This window comes from Pseudorasbora parva, chromosome 8, assembly GCF_024679245.1.
Source record: "Pseudorasbora parva isolate DD20220531a chromosome 8, ASM2467924v1, whole genome shotgun sequence".
NCBI lineage: Eukaryota > Metazoa > Chordata > Actinopteri > Cypriniformes > Gobionidae > Pseudorasbora > Pseudorasbora parva.
This window is the reverse complement of record NC_090179.1, coordinates 2847195-2865697: the sequence shown is the minus strand read 5'-3', so window position 1 is coordinate 2865697 and position 18503 is coordinate 2847195. Positions and strand designations below refer to the sequence as shown.

The following is an 18503-nucleotide window of genomic DNA, read 5'->3' as shown; positions in this document are numbered from 1 at the left end:
GTAATCCGGGAAGGGATCCAGCGTTTCACGGAAGGGGGAAACGACAACCAACACGGAGACACAAGGGGAACATCCAACAACGCTCTGACAAAGACAAGAGAGAAACAGAGAGACTAAATAGGGTGAAGGTGATGAGTTGCAGCTGGTGCAGGTGATCAGCCACAGGTGCGTGATGAGCCAATCCCAGGCTCCGCCCTCACCTACATTCAACACGCACCCAAGAGTGAGACAGGGAATCCATGAACCGTGACAGATGCTCCCTCCTATCTCAAGGAACTCCTCACCACACAAACAGCCACTCGTAACCTCCGCTCTGTTTCGCTGTATCGCCTCAAATCTCCCACAGCCAATATCCGTACTATGGGGGATCGGGCCTTCTGCTCTGCAGCCCCCAGTCTGTGGAATGCTCTCCCTGACCACCTGCGGACTCCACAGACTATAGATACTTTTAAGCGTGGTCTTAAAACCCACCTTTTTAGCAGAGCTTTTAATTGACTTGCTACTTGTTTAATTTATTTTATTTTATTTGTCGGTTTTATTTATTTATTGTGGTTCATTGTTTTGTTTTTTGTTTTTTTTTAAATTCTGTAGCACTTTGAGATTTTGTTTAATATAAAGTGCATTATAAATAAAATTTATTATTATTATTATTATTATTATTATTATCTGTAGCCTGTGTTACTGCAATTTGAAACATGTATCTTCCATCTGTTGTCAGAGCAAACGCTGTTGCTTTGGCCAATTGGTTCTCTATTTGGGCTTTTGTTTTTTAGTACAAAGCAGGAATTACTGGCTGAAATGGGCTCATGAAGGAACATTGTAACGGGGCTCAATTACTTTAAGCACGTTCTTAAAACTCCGTCTGCAGTGCGTATTTGGTGCGTTTTGCGCTGCGTATGCGGTGCAGGAGCCGCACGCCCTGTTGTCCTTTCACATATGTTGCGTTTTCAGTCCGCAACCGTTAACATGGGTACAGAAAAAATACGCACCGCATAGGCTACGCACTGCAGACGGAGTTTGTGCGAAACGGGCGTAAGGTCTCATATCCGCGGCTATAAATGTCTTTTGCCATTTGAATAAGTTGGAAATGTCAGTCTAAATGCTGCGGTGATAGTTTGTGGGATAGTTTGTGGCTGTTTATTCTTTTTTCATCGTATTCGCCTTATTCACCTGGCGGCCATTTTGGAAACTATAACGCTGTTGTGGGGTACACAAACCCGGAAGTTGGACTCAGATACAGTACTAATCAGTAGCAGCATTCTGTGTCACTCACTTTCTGCCTGCTGTGTGTAACAAAATCATGTAATGCATCACTGATAATATGTTTATGTATATAGTTTTCATTTGTTAATGTTTTTTAATTTTCCTCCTAATGTAATTTCTAATGTTCTGCCATTTTCTAGTACGTTTTTCCATACTTACAATATACAAGCAGGCCATTTGTATTCATCCATACCAATAAATGAACATAGTTACCTTTACAAACCTAGACCAGTGTGCCTATCAATGTTTTTGAATGACTTATTTCTTTCTGATGTTCTGACCAGTTGTAGTTATGAAAGACATCATCCATGTGTCATAAAATTGTACTTTATTCTTTAGATAAATGGACATTTTATTTTACATATATGAAGATCCAGCAGCTTATACACATATCTCCCACATGTAAATTAACTGTATCAACTATAATACTGATCTGCCCACGTTGACACTATATGATAGATTAAAATAAGCTGATAACATCACCGTTTTCTCCAGAATGACTGCAGCGGAATCAAATTGTGTTGCAATATTGTCCTGTTTACACCGTGAAGCTGCTTTGGAACAATCGGTATTGTAAAAGCGCTAAATAAAGCTGACTTGACATGTCCCAGTCTTGCTATTGCTTGAGTCTTTCGAACTTCGTCTGTAGTAAAATGCAGAAATTACGACCAGGATCCCTTCTGATATTTTTTTAATCCACTCTCCATGTAATCCCTTATCCTCCGGAAAACCGTGAAAGGTTTGTCCTCTGTAGGATTTTATCCTGAGTGACGAAGTGCAGTGAAACAGAATGCGGCTACTGATTAGTACTGTATCGGAGTCCAGCTTCCGGGTTTGTGTACCCCACAACAGCGTTAGAGTTTTCAAAATGGCCGCCAGGTGAATAAGGCGAATTGTTGTCGGCATATGAGTTGATTGACATGACATGAATTATTCCCGCTGCTGTACCATCATGTAGCAAATGCGACATACCGTTGTTTTTTAATCCATCACTCTTGCAACTTAATATCAGACATATACAAATATGGGAAATATATTGACTATTCAAGTCTAACATCACAAATTCAATTAGACTAATTTTGAATCAACTGTGTGTGTGTATATATATATATATATATATATATATATATATTAGGGGTGTCAACAATAATCGATTCGGCGATGCATCGCGATGCGGGGCATGAACGATTCAGCATCGATGCGGCAAAGTGCCATAATCGATTATGTCACTGTTTATTTTCTGGCGGACGATAAAGTCGTGAAGTTTCAAATACTTCCGGTTCCGGGAGAATAACAACAACAACAAGGAAGATGGCTGAGGCGGAGGGAGATGCCCGCGATAGACGGGTTATTAAAAACGCGCTAACGAACCGAGGTGTGTAGGATTGTACGTATATTTTTTTTTTGCACAATAATCAATGAATCTATAATGACGAAAACCGCCGCAATTCACCTTTATTCCACAAGGTGGCAATGTCTGATACGCAATGATGAAGTGACGTTTCACTCATAGTTACCTCTGACAGAAAACGAAACAATAATTATAATCTGCAAAACTTGAAATGGGTTAGTGATTTACTTCAGAGAGCAAGTACTAAACACAATCATATGTTAGTGTCACTGTCTCTTGATGATGGATGTGGTCCAGAAGCTGTCAGTGATCAAAATATTGATTTTGAAGACGTTGAAAATGAGTTTGGAGAATATGCTGGAGATCGTGAATATGAGGCAGTTGCTGAATATACTGGTAAACGAGCTCTGACGACAGATGATGATGGTATTAAACATCTGCTCAAACTGAATCCTTCCAAGCTCCAAAAGGTAACGAAATAGGTTTTATTTTATTCTTCTGTAGCTGTTACTCTAAAATCAGGAGTTTTATATATTATCACGACAGGTAGAGGTCTATCCATGTTAAATATAGATCTGGGTCGCTAACGACCTGAATATGTAAGAATGTTTGGTGAAGCAGTCTTGCATTTAAGGGCTAATTGCATTTTATTTAATTACATTTTATTTTATTTTATAACTTTTATGTCAAAGATACAGGAGACATATAGCAGCCAATACAATCTGTTGTTTAATATCTGCTTGTATTGCCTCATGACTGATGAAAAATTTGCTTTGTGTGCAGTAGAATTTTGATGCATCACAATGCATCGTAGAATCGAATCGCATCGAATCGTTACCTGGTGAATCGTAATCGAATCGAATCGTGAAGGAAGTGCCAATGCACACCCCTAATATATATATATATATATATATATATATATATATATATATATATATATATATATTGGGGTGTAACGGTTCACAAAATTCACGGTTCGGTTCGATACGATACACTGGTGTCACGGTTCAGTTCGGTACGGTTCGGTATGTTTTAGATACAGCAAAAAGAAAAAATTTGCAGATAAATTACCTTTTTTTACTATTTTTTTTATTAAAACTATTTATTTTATTTTTTTACATTGAACAATGATGGAGCTATACTTTACCCATCTTCTATGTAGTTACAGGAATAAGACATTAGCTCTTTATATTAGCGTGTGCTAATGTTGCGTTGCGTGTGCGTTGCAGGAGCCCCACACCCTGTAGTGCTTTCACATATACTGCCTTTGCAGTCCGCAACTGATCCGCTGTTGCACACCACAAACACAGCATTTATTCATTATTTTATATTTAAAATCCAAAAGTTTTTACTGAACATGCCTCGTCAGAATTCCAATTCTCTTTGTTTACTCTTTAATAGAAGTCAGGTTACGTAGCCTATTACATTTAAACAACATTTTATTCAATTCATTTATTCTTATTTATATACTTTAGATTTAGCTCACACAAGTGGCAAAACATTTAAACATAGTTTATAGCCTTAAATCACAAACATTTTAAATTAGAAACTTACAATAGTCTATTCAAAAACAGCCGACTCTCGTCTTTTCTTTCGTTTTTACACCCTTTTAAAAGAAATCCTGCAGGTCAAAAAGAACTTTGCTTTTCACCTCCAAGAAAGTACGAGTGCTCTCCATTATGGCACATTTTTTAACCTAAATGCCAGGTAAGGTGTCGTTTTGTTGCTTTACTTGAGAAAAAAAGCCATGTGTTGACTTTGAAACAAGAGTAAATGATATGCATCTGTGGTGAAATTACTAGATTTTCGCGTCAGTACATGTTTATTTTAATGCGAACAATGTTCTATCACTTTAATGCAGCAACGCAGCGCAGCAAAAAATAGACTCGGTACGAAAACGATCCGTGCACTGCTGCAGACGCAACGCTCCTGGAACGGACTGACGGACCGCATCCGCGTGCAGTGTGAAAACTGTCATCCGTTAACATGGGTACGGAAAAAAATACGCACCGCACACGCACTGCAGACGGAGTATGTGTGAAACGGGCGTTAGGTCTCATATCTGCGGCTATAAATGGACCACTCGCCGCGGTGATGTCTTTTGCCATTTGAATAAGTTGGAAATGTCTGTCTAAATGCTGCGGGGATAGTTTGTGGGATAGTTTGTGGCTGTTTCTCCTTTTTATCGTCTTGTTGTCGGCTTTGATTGACATGACATGAATTATTCCCGCTGCTGTACCATCAGCAAATGCGAGATACCGTTGTTTTTTTTAATCCATCACTCTTGCCAACACCATCATAGCTTACCAAGAATCCAAAGTTCACCCAAACACCAGACCTGTTGGTTATTGGAGGATCTTCTATTTCTGGTTTGTTAAACGCAATAGCCATTTTGCCACGAGCATTCAGCGCGTAGCCTACTGAGTGAGCGAGCACCTGACTGAGCAGCCTAAAACATATTTGGTGTTTTTTTTTTCTTTCACTTCGGCGGTGTCAGGGGCATTGCCTGTTATGTCGTTTTGGTTATTGGGCTACCTTGTTGAACGCATATTATTATATTTCACACACTTTTTTATTTTCCAAATCTAATTAATTAGTCCAAGAACCGTTCGGTACATAATGCGTACCGCGTACCGAACCGAAAGCCTCGTACCGAACGGTTCAATACGAATACGCGTATCGTTACACCCCTAATATATATATATATATATATATATATATATATATATATATATATTGTATAAATACATATATAAATATATGTATATATATACACACACACACACACACACACACACACACACACACACACACACACACACACACACACACACAGCATGGGGCTGACAGGAAGAACGAAAGACTCAAACCCGAGACTCAAAAGAACTAATCATTCGGAGATTCAGAGCTGATTCAGAGGCCATAATGTTGCGTAATGCGCATGCGGGGTCAACACAAAATGAACGAATCACTATCTGAGACAACTCGGTAGTCCCGAGTCATAATAAAGATTCGTTCAAAATGAACGAATCGTTCATGAACGACACATCACTAGTACTGAGTAAGCGAGCACCTGACTGAGCAGTCTAAAAAATATTTGTTTTTTGTTTTTTTTCTCTTAGTCAGGGGCATTGCCTGCTACATCGTTTTGGTTATTGACTTCCTTGTTGAACGCATAATATTATATTTTACATATTTTTTTATTTTCCAAATCTAATGGCCTCGTACCAAACGGTTCAATACGAATACGCGTATCGTTACACCCTTAATATATTATATATAAAGTATTATTATTATTATTATTATGTATGCTCCATTTCTCTTTTTAAAATCTCCTCACGAACGTCCACTGTCAGTTGTCAACCTGCTAGTCCATTAACGACGCTTGGTTCATTGTTGCCAAGTCTGGAATGGGGCTGCATTTAGGCTACTGTTGCTTTGGGGTGTTTGTAGACTATAGTCCACAGGTCAAGTTGTCTTTACTTACGCAATATTTCTACCGCCCGCACCCCGCATTTTGGGATATTTTGGCCCATTCTGGCCGTGATTCCGATACTTTTGAATAACAATTGGAGTGGTTTTATTATTCAGACCTGGCAACCCTGTCCCTCGGTTCGCCCTTCGTGCCGCTTCGTGCACTTTGAAGGCGTGGCTTGGCCTGGTCTGGCCTTCGAAGTGCGCATCCTTTACTTTGGGACACATGTCCCAAGATACTGCGCTCAAACTTGGCGTCATCAAACTACACCTTTGTTTAGAATATGCACCCTCCAGTGGACGGAAAGTTGCATAGTGCACCTTTAAATACAATTTAGTAAATTGCATAAACAATTATGAACAAAACAGTATCATGTATTTATGCATAGTTAAATTTTGATTTTATTGTTGTGTTTTGCCAGCGGGTGGTCTAATGTTGCCCTTCCCATTGCCTAGACTGCTGTAGCAGAGGAAGGATTGTAACTCCACATGTGCATGAGAGAACTAAAATAGCGGAAAGATGTGGAGAAAGCTGCCTACTGACCACAGAGTATGTAAAAGGGGTTTAAGACTAAGAGCCAGATTTATTAAAGAGGGCAAATTAGCATGAGAGCACAATTCCACAAAAGTGCTGATGGGAGTGAACAGTTCTGTGCGTGATCTACTGACGACATGCACATTAAAGAACACAGTCACAGCCAATCATTCTCATAATGACCGATGCAATCTACCAGTTTTTAAACCAGATTTTTTATGGGGTGGTAAATAATGGCACAAACACCAGTATGACCTTTTTTTTCTTTTTTTTTGCTGATACAAGCTGTTAGTATATCTGGTCCTAAGAGAACTCTAAGTACCCTAAGTACAAACAAATGTTGTTTTCATATTTTAAACCCCTTTAAGATGTGCAATGTAAATTACTAATTGAGATTGGACATAATCCGCAAAAAAAAAAAAAAACTTCTTATTAACCTACACAATAACAGCCACAAAACAAACATATGTTTTAGCTACAGGCCTTCTTTATATTTCTAACATGGATGAACACATTATCATTTTCAAACTTTGCGAGAAAAATGCTTTCATTGGGGACTTACCTTCAGATACAAAGATGTACAAGAAAGTGATGAGACATGCAGTAGCGTAGTGCATAGCTGACATGATCAGCGCTGGCTTCTTCTGATATGGGGGAAATACCAATATGTGAACCTTTGTAACGTGTATTTGAGGAGCGATTAAACATTAACATTTTAATTCTGGTAAATACTATAAAGTTATCATTTTCGGTAAGCCTTAAAGGTGAAGTGTGTGATATTTGTCCCAATATATATCCCTCTATGGTACGCAATATGATTTCAATGAGGAAAAAATTATTTGTGGTGTTTTTCCTTCTTAAAATAGGACACTTTAACAATAGCAATAAAAAAAAAAAATCATTATTTATTTATTTATTTATTTTAAGTTTGTTGCCTCAAGGCAACAATGTACCACAATGGACAAATTTAAACTTTTTACGTTTTCATGTAGAAAAAATAAATATATTTATTGAAAGAATCCATTTCTTTAACCAGAGACCTGAACAAACACATTTATCCAGTTTATAATGTATTACGAATTTCATATTTAATAAAAAGCAACATTTCAAATTCAGCTGTTGCTCTCAGGCAACATTGTACCATCGTGGAACACAAGTATTACCAAACCATTACATCAAGCCATCACATCAAGTTATTACATCAAGTTATCATATCATATCATAACCATCTTCATCCTCATCTCCATCTTCGATCTCACCCTCACTCTCTCCCTGCCGGATTGTCACTACCCAGCCAACATGTATATGTGGGCCCCACATGGGTTATGCTTGGGCTACATGGGAACCAAGTGGGCATGGTCCCAAAACGGGCATCCTTTCTGGGGCCAACTTGGGTCAGCTAAGTCGGTCCCATATGGGAGAAAACAGGTGGGCTACCTATATGGGTCCTAGCCGGGTCACTAATGGGAAATGAGCGCACAGGCTCAAAATGGGCAACACAAATGGGCCCCATATGGGTTTACCAAATGGGTCAGATATGGGCAAAGACAATCAGTCCCATATAGGCTGCCTACATGGGCCCAACGTAGTACCCTCATAGGTAACCTCTATATGGGTTCTAATTGGGGAAATACAAATGGGTCCAGTTTGGGCAAACCATATGGGTCAGACGTGGGCAAACACAATCAGTCCCATATAGGCTGCTTACATAGACCCAAGGTAGTACCCTCATAGGTAACCTCTATATGGGTTCTAATTGGGGAAATACAAATGGGGCCAGTTTGAGCAAACCATATGGGTCAGATATGGGCAAACACAATCACTGCAAAAAATGCATTTCTTATCAAAGATAAGAATATCAAAAATGATTATTCTTATCATTTTTTTATCTTAGCAAAAACTCTCTTAATTTTGAGTTATTTTCCCCCAATATAAGACAATTACTTTAACTTGTAGTAAATACTTATTGTTTTAAGAATTTTTAGATGTTTGGACTAGAAACAAGACAAAAATACTAAGTAAGAAAAGCCTTTTTAGCAGTGAACTTTTTAGGGGTTCCAACTACATAGCGCAGATAGAACCTTTTCTATATAGAACCTTTTCTTCTAACCTCTATACAGAATTTGAATGGGGAAATACAAAAGGTTTACCACTGTTGGTAAACCTTTTGCTTAATGTTATATATATAACATTATTATTTTGTGTTATCATTATTATTTTATTTGTGTGTGTGTGTTCTTTTTTTGTGGGAAATATTAGGACACAAATGTGTATAATGAGATGGGTATTACAGGAGAGGGTGAAATATGAGGACATTACCCATGTCCCCACTTTTCAAAAGATCATACAGGGTGTGTGTGTGTGTGTGTGTGTGTGTGTGTGTGTGTGTGTGTGTGTGTGTGTGTGTGTGTGTGTGTGTGTGTGTGTGTGTGTGTGTGTGTGTGTGTGTGTGTGTGTGTGTGTGTGCAAATCTCCTGAAACTCACTCATCTTCCATTCTATTGAATATTTATTCTATCTTATTTCTAATTTATCTGTCAATCAATCACTCTGAGTTTAAGTGTGTGTGTGTGTGTGTGTGTGTGTGTGTGTGTGTGTGTGTGTGTGTGTGTGTGTGTGTGTGCGTGCGTGCGTGCGTGCGTGCGTGCGTGCGTGCGTGTGGAGAATGTCAAAAACAAAGTGAGTGTGTGTGAGTATCTATCTATCTATCTATCTATCTATTGTCTGTCTGTCTGTCTGTCTGTCTGTCTGTCTGTCTGTCTGTCTATCCATACTCACCACCTTCAATAACCGATCTAAGTATGAACCTTCAAAACCAATTAAATTTGATTATCAACTGGGTTAATTTGAACAAATTAGTACTAAATATTTCTAAGACCAAATGTATTGTTTTTGGTACTAAACACTTGTTAAATAAACCTTGTAACCTAAATTTGAACATTGATACAACTTTGGTTGAGCAGGTTACTACAACTAAACTCTTGGGTGTCAAGCTGGATAATCAGCTCTCATGGACTGATCAGATAAATCATATTGTTTCTAGGATGGGCAGAGGCATTGCTTTAGCTAGGAAGTGTGTGCCGTTTTGTCCACCCTCAGTCATGAGAACAGTACACAAGTCTTTGGTTTTGTCACACCTGGAGTACTGCTCAGTTATTTGGTCCAGTGCTACACAAGAGCACCTGAGAAAACTTCAACTTGCTCAGAATAGAGCAGCCAGAGTTGCTCTTGGCTGTTCGTACAGGACCGGTGTGAATGAGATGCACACTATATTAGTATGGTTAAAGGTACAGGATAAATTAAAGATAAGTCTTCTGTGTTACATGCATAACGCTATCTATAAAAACAAGCCTACATTTTTTGTGGATAAATTGGTGTACAGTGGATATTGCCACCAACATATTACTCGGCAGGTCAGCTCAGGTGATTTAGTTGTTCCTTTTGCACAATCAAACTATATGAGAAGAACTGTACTATTTAGATCCTCAGTAGCTTGGAATCAACTCTCAATGTGTATAAGACAAATAAGCAACAGATCTTATTTTAAAAAAATGTTAAAAAATGTATGATCTGTAATGATAACTAAGTGTAATGACTCAAATTGAAGTGTATGTAGTCTTTTGATAACATATTTTAAAAAGTGTAATGTGATTGTGTATATTGTTTTGATATTGTAAAATGGACCCCAGGAAGATTAGCGACCACTCGTGGAAGCTAATGGGGTTCCAAATAAATAAACAATAAATAAACAAATAAACTCAAACTATTTCAAACTTTAAACTTATTAAACTATTTTAAACTTTAAACTTATTAAACTATTTCAAACCTTTTCAAACATTCCGATCAACTCTCTCCCAAGCCAACTTAAAGTTTGTCATCAAACTTTTGAATCTAGTTCATGTTTGTTATATATATATATACATATATCAGAAGCATAAGAACAACTCCATAATAGTGTTTTCACAAAGGAGGAAAAATGAGCTTAAAAAAGAGGAGGAACATTTGAGAGAGACTGATAATGAGAATAGACTTCCTTCCACAGTCGCTGTATTAGAAACACCCTCATTAACACCATTAAGGTTTTTGTTTTGTTTTGTTTTTATTATACAGAGGTAATAATATAAAGTATAATAATGTGTTATGAATAATAATCTGCATTGTAAATGTAAGTTTTGTATATATATATATACACACACACAAAACTTACATTTACAATGCAGATGACCGTTAAAACCATAGATAGACTGCATAGAAAAGCGTCATCATGTCTGTGAAAAAGGTCAATTCATTTGTTCTGTAGCATTCATTAAAAATGTATAATGTACAACCTTCTAAAATACTATAAATATGATGTTTGATAAAAGCATTATTTCAAAAATAAATTAATTTTTAAAAAATCAAATAGTCATGCGTAAGCTATTGCGCCATTTTGCAACCATTTGGCGGTCTTTTTCTAGAGAAGTCTGGAGTGCGCCAGGGTATTCTCACAAAAATGCGTATAAATAGTACGAGTGTGCAATGTCGTGGAATGTATACGCCAAAACTCATTTTGGCGTGTCTATGGCACGCTGTTTTTCGCGTGCATATGATACGCATTTTATGGCGTATTATACATACGAACCCCCCACCCCACCACCCTAAACCTACCCAAGCGCGTGTCATATATACGCCTCACTACCCTAAACCTTACCAAGCGCGTGTCATATATACGCCATAAAGTGCGTATCATATGCACGCGAAAAACAGCGTATCATATGCACACCAAAATGAGTTTTGGCGTATACATTCCACGACATTGCACACTCATACTATTTATACGCATTTATGTGTGATCGGGTTGCGTGCGCTGCAGCGAGCTGCCTGATCTGTGGACGGTGAGTAACTTATATTTTGATTATATGCTTCGATGACGTAAAAGTTTTTTTAATGGACTGTATATAATTCCATAACGGATAAAATACGGGATCATAGCCATGTCAAATGAGTCCCGCATCCCCTTTTTACATACCAATGCCTAACGTGCTATCGGAAATGTGATTAAAAAAAAACAAACACTAACGTTAAATTTGTGGTTACGAGCTCATCGCATTCAAATTTCGAAATCGGAGGGCGTTGTGCAATTTTAATCTAGGAAACTCGTATTTACAATAATTCCGAGAGCACATGAAGGCATTAACATTACATAGCTGAATAACGCAGAGATTTACTGGTATAAAATGTCTTGAGCGTGATTGCATCTTTGTTTCCAAAGCTATCTGTCAATAACGCCTCGTAAACCCTCGCTTCTTCTTTTGTTTTTAACGTTACCCTTTTTGCTCATGTGTAAGTAATGCCTATAACGTTACATGAAGGCAAACTGCAGTTAAAAAAAAAAGTCGCGGTGGACAAATATTAGTATTATATATTATTCTTTACATTATCAGAGCCTTGACCTATTATATTTTTAGACACACAAAATGCAACGTGTCCAAGTTCTTAATATACAATCATTGATGAAGATCTTTGATGTAATCTTTCACATTTTAATGAAGAAGAACAAAAACTATATGAGAGTGGATTAAAAGTTGGAACCTTTAAGATGGCTTACTAAAATTCTACCACCAGAATTCATATTCATATTATTTAATAACTCATGCTTGATGCAAATGGTGCAAATATTGTTTGCAAATAGTCCCAAATAGATTATTTCCCAACAAGAATTAGACCTAGAATTGCGTTCACTGTTCTGTTTGACCTGGTTACGGCTTTGAATAAGTCATGTGTAATATTATAAATAATGTTTAATACTTTATGATCATAGGCTACATAATAATCTTGTCATATGAAATTAAAAAGAGTTAATTTACAGTTGCTTGTGTATAATCAAAGCAGACAAATGCTTGTGTATAATCCTAATTTAAGTAATTTTAAGTAAATTAATTAAAGATTAAAAATTCACGTCATGCAGAATTGTCTAAAGGTTTTGAGGGGCATAAATGCGTATTGCATATTTTACCACACTGAAGGTGGCAAGAGTTATTTTCTACTATAAGCGCTATTATATGCACATACTTATCTTTTTTTTCCAGATCCTGAATAGTGGTGGGTGTTCTTCAATATACCATGTAAGTAATTTTTATTTATTATTTTACCATATAGAGTTTCGCTAATTGGTAGAACGGTGGATCAGCTCACAACGGTCACATACCGTTTAGTAATTAACGAACGTTTTGTAGAGAAATGAAAACATATCTCAAAGTGTTCACAGAAGTGCTCCCAAATATATTTTGTGGTCGCACAGATTAAATTTCTGGCGCTATTTCAAGCCTTGCAAACAGTGCTTAAATATCAAAGCTGGAGTCTTTAATCTTTCTAATGAATCACCGTTTGTCCAGAGAAAGTAACAGGGTTTTTTACGGGGTTTTGAAAAATATGGAATTTGATATTAAAAATAATAAGAAAAATATTATGTTTCCTATTGTCCCCATTTCATTTTCTAAATATAATATTAAGAATTTCTAAATGTATATATATATATATATATATATATATATATATATATATATATATATATATATATATATATATATATATATATATATATATATATAAAAAAAATTCATGCCGTTTGGATCAGTCTGCCAGCGCTGCCAATCGTTTTTACACTTTATCTGCTGGAGTTTAGGTCTGCAGTGATTAGTTGTTACGATGATAGGCGGCAGTTGCCATTATCCATTTCTGCCCCTGGTCTCTCTGTGTTGTAGTGAAATGGATTTCTTTAACCCATTTACTCCTAAAACGCCTGCTAAAAACGCCTATAAAAACCTATGTTATTCTAGGATAAATATCCTTATCTCCTGAGGGTTTTCTGAAAAAATACTAGGAATTGTCAACGTCTACCAAAACCTTAATATCTCAGCCTCTGTAGCACTTAGAAACATGAAATAAAATACATTTTAAAGGTAAGAATCACAGGTTTTATTAAAACATGCTCCCTTAGCACTAACATAACAACACATTTTTTCTAAAAATTCCCAAAATCATATGGGGAAGAAAAAATATATAATTCAAATATATAAAATATAATACATAAAATGTTAAACATGCCAACACTGAATAAGGCATCTTGTTATGAGAGAGAGGTGGGGAAAGTCCTGAGGTGGAACTGGGAACAGTCTCAGTCTCTGAGCTCCATGGCTCAGATCTCTCCTCTTTGAATTTTGAACAGCATTATCCTCTCACACACACACAAACACACACACACACACACACACACACATACATACACACACACAGACAGAAAGACAGACAAACACACGCACACAGATCAAATCATTTGTGGCGAACGACGTGGTACATGAAGCACTCGCGGTGCAGAGGAAGGTTACACTGCCTGCACCCCATCAGAGTTGACCCAGGACGCACGTCGGTGCCGCAATGCTTCAGAGAACACTCCCTGCAGGTCTTCCTCTTGTTGTTGATCTGGACCAGGTCATGCTCAGCAGAAGCTCCAGTTGGGCTGGTGGGGAGCACATTAGGAGCACTTCTTGCAGTAACGGGGACGATCAGCTCCTGGGTCAGATCCTCCAGCCAGTCCTTGTAGCCGCCCCTCCTGTACTTCCACTTGGCTCCTCCTGCAGACTTGGCAGCCACAAAGGCATTGTAGCACGCCACCGTAACAAAATAAAAGAACAGCCTTCTCCACCACTTCGTAGACCGATGATGGATCTGGTAGTAGCCCACCATCTGGTCCAGAAGATCGACTCCTTTCATATGTTGCTGATAATCAGCAAGGCATGCTGGCACCCGAACCTCCGTCTGGCGTTGACCATTGGCCTTCCTCCTCACTAACCCATGAGCTGTCGGGTCATGATAGTTGGAGAGGACCATCACAGCCTTGGTGTCTTGCCAGACACAAAAGGTCAACTCATCCCGCTGGGCCACATTGAACTCGTGCTTGTTCAACCCAGCCTTCTTTGTGAGCTGCTTATTCTTGGGGAGGTCCTTTCGGTTGGCACGCACCGTTCCACAAGCTTGCACCCCTCTGACCTTGAGGTCCACCATCAACTTCACACTGGTGTAAAAGTTGTCCATGTATACAGACAGGTTGGACCCGTAATAAGGGGTCACCAGGTCTGACACTATCCGGTGAGCCAGGTCTTTCTCTGTCTTACCCTGAATGGCACCCGTGTACACCTGAAAATTGGTGACGTAGCCTGTTTTGCTCTCCGCCATGACCCACACCTTTATTCCCCACTTCACCGGCTTCATGGGGAGGTACTGCCGGAAGCCCAGGCGGCCCTTGTACTTCACCATGGACTCATCCACGGTCACAAAGCCATTGACCTCATAGAGCGCCTTGAAACTATCCAGGAGGAGGTCCATCCACTGCCGGATCTTCCAGAGCTTGTCTGACTTGTCCACGGCAGTGTCCATGTTATCTTGGAGATGGAGATATCTGAAAATGCATACGATAAGATTAATTTATAACATAACATTTATTGCCATCATTGTATTTATTTATATATGTATTATGTTATTTGTGTGTATATTTATTTGTATTGTTATTTATTCATTATGCCATAATTATGACTATTTATTCATTATGCCATTATTGTATTCAGATTTATTTAGCCATTTATTCATTATGCTGGTATTGTATTTATATATTAACATTATTGTATTTGTTATTATCATTATCAACCATAATCACCATAATTATATCATTTATAATGCTATTTATTCATTATGCCATTATTGTATTACTATTTATTCATTATGCCAGTATTGTATTTATATTTTAACATTATTGTATTTATTAATATCATTAGCAACCATCATCAAAATTTTATTATGCTATTTATTCATTATGCCAGTATTGTATTTATATATTAACAGTATTGTATTTATTATCATTATCAACCATCATCACAATTTTATTATTTATTATGCTATTTATTCATTATGTCAGTATTGTATTCATATATTATTGTATTTATTATTATCATTAACAACCATCACCACATAATTATATTATTATTTATCATGCTATTTATTCATTATGCCATTATTGTATTACTATTTATTATGCTAGTTATTAATAGTAAATAACTAAAAAGAGAACAAAACACAAATCATTACCTCCAGATCATGTCGAAGCGGTCCCTTGCCATGGCCTTGGGGACGTTGGTCTGGTACAACCATTTTGTCTGCCTCCAGAAATCCCTGCGTGCTGGCAGCTTCAAAATACCGAAGGCGAGACACAGACCGACAAATGTCTTCATCTCCGTTTTGGAGACAGTGTTCCACTTCGAGTTGGTGGGAGTCTGACCACGCGTCTGTTCGGCGTACCGATTAGTTTCCGTCACCAACATGTCCCAAAGCTCATCGGTAAAAATACGCGAAAAGACATTCAGGGGGCTAGCATCCACGGGGATCGGCTGTTTCACCCCCGATTTGCGGGTGAACTGTTTCGCCTTGCGCGGCTGGTAACCCTCAGTTCTCCAGTCTACCTGGAATCCGTAAAAGCCATCCTCCTCCTCCTCCTCTCCTTCTGTGTCCCACAAATTCCACTCCTGTGCTCTATCCAAAGGATCATCCGGCATATTTTCATCATAATCCTCCTCTACCACCTCTTCCCTCTCAAACTCCTCACTATCTTCCAACTCAATGTCACTCCCCTCGCTGTCAAAATCCTCCTCTGTCGTTGCCATTTTCAAGCTCGCGTCTCCGAAAAATCCAAAACAAATGCACGTGTATGTCTGATTGATTGACATGATTTTCAGCGAACCACAGTACATTTGGGTGGTCACATGGTCTTTAGAAAATCAACAAGACCCACCTCATGTTTATTTGAACCAATGACAGTGCATTCTATGCTGCACGCGCCAAGAAATGAATGACGATTTCAAAATGCTGCGCCACGCAGCAGCCGGCAGGAGGTTCAGAGTTGCGCAACGCAGTAACCGTCGGTAGATGTAATGTTTCGGCGCGCAGCATCCGACGCAAATGGGTTAATGGAAATTCACGAACGAGGAGGAGGAAAATCAAAGTCAGAGTGCAGCAGCATTTATTGAGTCTTGCAATGGAGGCTATGGAGCAGGCAGATCAGGCTGTGGACCAGGCAGTGCAAAATATCGAGAAAGATGCAAATGACAATGCTGACGAAGCTTTGCCGGTTATTGCATGCCATCGGAAGTTGATGAATTTTACATGGCTAGAGATCCTGATGAAGATTTTTGCTCTGATAATCCTGAAGAGGAACCCCATTATGATGGTAAAATGAAACTGGCTGAATGGGCAGCTAACCGAAATGTGTCTCATTCTGCACTTTCAGAACTATTGGGTATACTTTTGGAGTTAGGTTTGGATTTGCCAAAGGATCCCAGAACTCTCCCCAGTACAGTGAAAGAATGTGATGTGAAAGAGATGGGTCAGGGTAGCTACTACCATTTTGGCCTTACAAGTGCAATCATTTCAGAATTGAAAATTACAAGCGAGAGTGAACTGACAACAGATACATTGACTGTTCGTGTGAATGTGGATGGATTACCTCTTTCTAGGAGCTCTAATATGCAGTTGTGGCCTATATTAGGTCAAATAGTTGAATTACCAAAAGCAAATGTGTTTATAATAGGTCTCTATGTAGGTTCCTGTAAACCTGAATCCATAAATGACTACATGCATGATTTTATAGAAGATTTAAAAGTTGTCACAACAGTTGGTGTAACTTTTAATGGTAAACTCTACAGTCTACCACTGCCAGATGCTTTTATCTGTGACACTCCAGCAAGAGCCTTTTTAAAATGTGTCAAAGGTCATGGTGGATACAGTATGGCATTTATCTTGATGGTAAAGTTGTGTTTCCTGACATGGATTCCAGCCTAAGGACAGACAGTCAGTTTAATCAAATGTCTGATGAAGAGCACCATCATTCTAAATCACCTCTCCAGGACCTAGGCATTTGCATGGTTTCCAGTTTTCCTTTAGACTATATGCATTTAGTTTCCTTGGGCATTGTCCGTAAATGAATTGCTCTGTGGTTCAAGGGACCATTGCAGTGTCGGGTTTCATCTTCCACTCTATCCGCTATCTCTGATCACTTGAAACTGTGCAGACAAAGCTTACCTCGGTGCTTCTCCAGAAAGCCGCGTTCTTTGACTGAGTACAGCCAATGGAAGGCTACAGAATTTTTATTATGGGCCTGTTGTTCTTTTTCAAAGATTGCCCCGTCAACAGTACAAAAACGTTCTTGTTTTATCATCTGCTATGAGAATACTTTTGTCTCCTATGTGTAGAGAATACTATGGGTATGCCCAAAAATTATTAAGATGTTTTGTTACCAACTTTAAGAAGATTTATGGGACATCATTTCTGGTTAACAATACACACAGTCTTTTACATTTAGCAGATGATGCTAAAAAGTATGGCCCTCTGGATTCAGTCGTATGTTTTCCATTTGATAATTATTTGGGACAGTTGAAAAAAATGGTGAGAAGACCACAGAATCCTGTGCAACAAATTGTCAGGCGAGTTTATGAAAGGCAATTATTTGCTCACATGTCTGAAGCAAAACCTGAAGATGTTAAACTGACACAACCTCATGAAGCTGGACCAATGTTGACAGAATTTCCCATGCATCAGCATGTTCAATACAAGATGTATAAATATAAAGACACAATAATCTCAAATGCCACTGGTACCAATTGTTTTGAACTTGAGGGAAAAGTTGGGATTGTCAGGAACATTGTACATTCCACGTTGTACATGAACGTTTTGAGACAGGGACATGTTTTTTCAACTACCCCATCGATTCTACATTTCTGGGAGTCTGTTTGCTTTCAAAACTGTCTGGTCAGCTTTCCAGTGCTCCAGTTACAGACTTCACTAAACCACTGCTTTT

The 18503-nt window shown here is 38.3% G+C and overlaps 1 protein-coding gene across 1 annotated transcript; it reads right to left on the bottom strand.

Moving 5' to 3' along the window:
* Positions 1–13458: 13458 nt before the first annotated feature.
* On the bottom strand, positions 13459–16524 carry LOC137084969 (piggyBac transposable element-derived protein 4-like). Its single transcript, XM_067451535.1, has 2 exons — positions 15743–16524; positions 13459–15059 (listed from the first exon to the last, which is right to left on the bottom strand). The coding sequence occupies exons 1-2, from the start codon at positions 16399–16401 to the stop codon at positions 13934–13936; spliced, it is 1785 nt and encodes a 594-aa protein (XP_067307636.1). The 5' UTR covers positions 16402–16524; the 3' UTR covers positions 13459–13933.
* Between the last annotated feature and the right edge of the window lie 1979 nt (positions 16525–18503).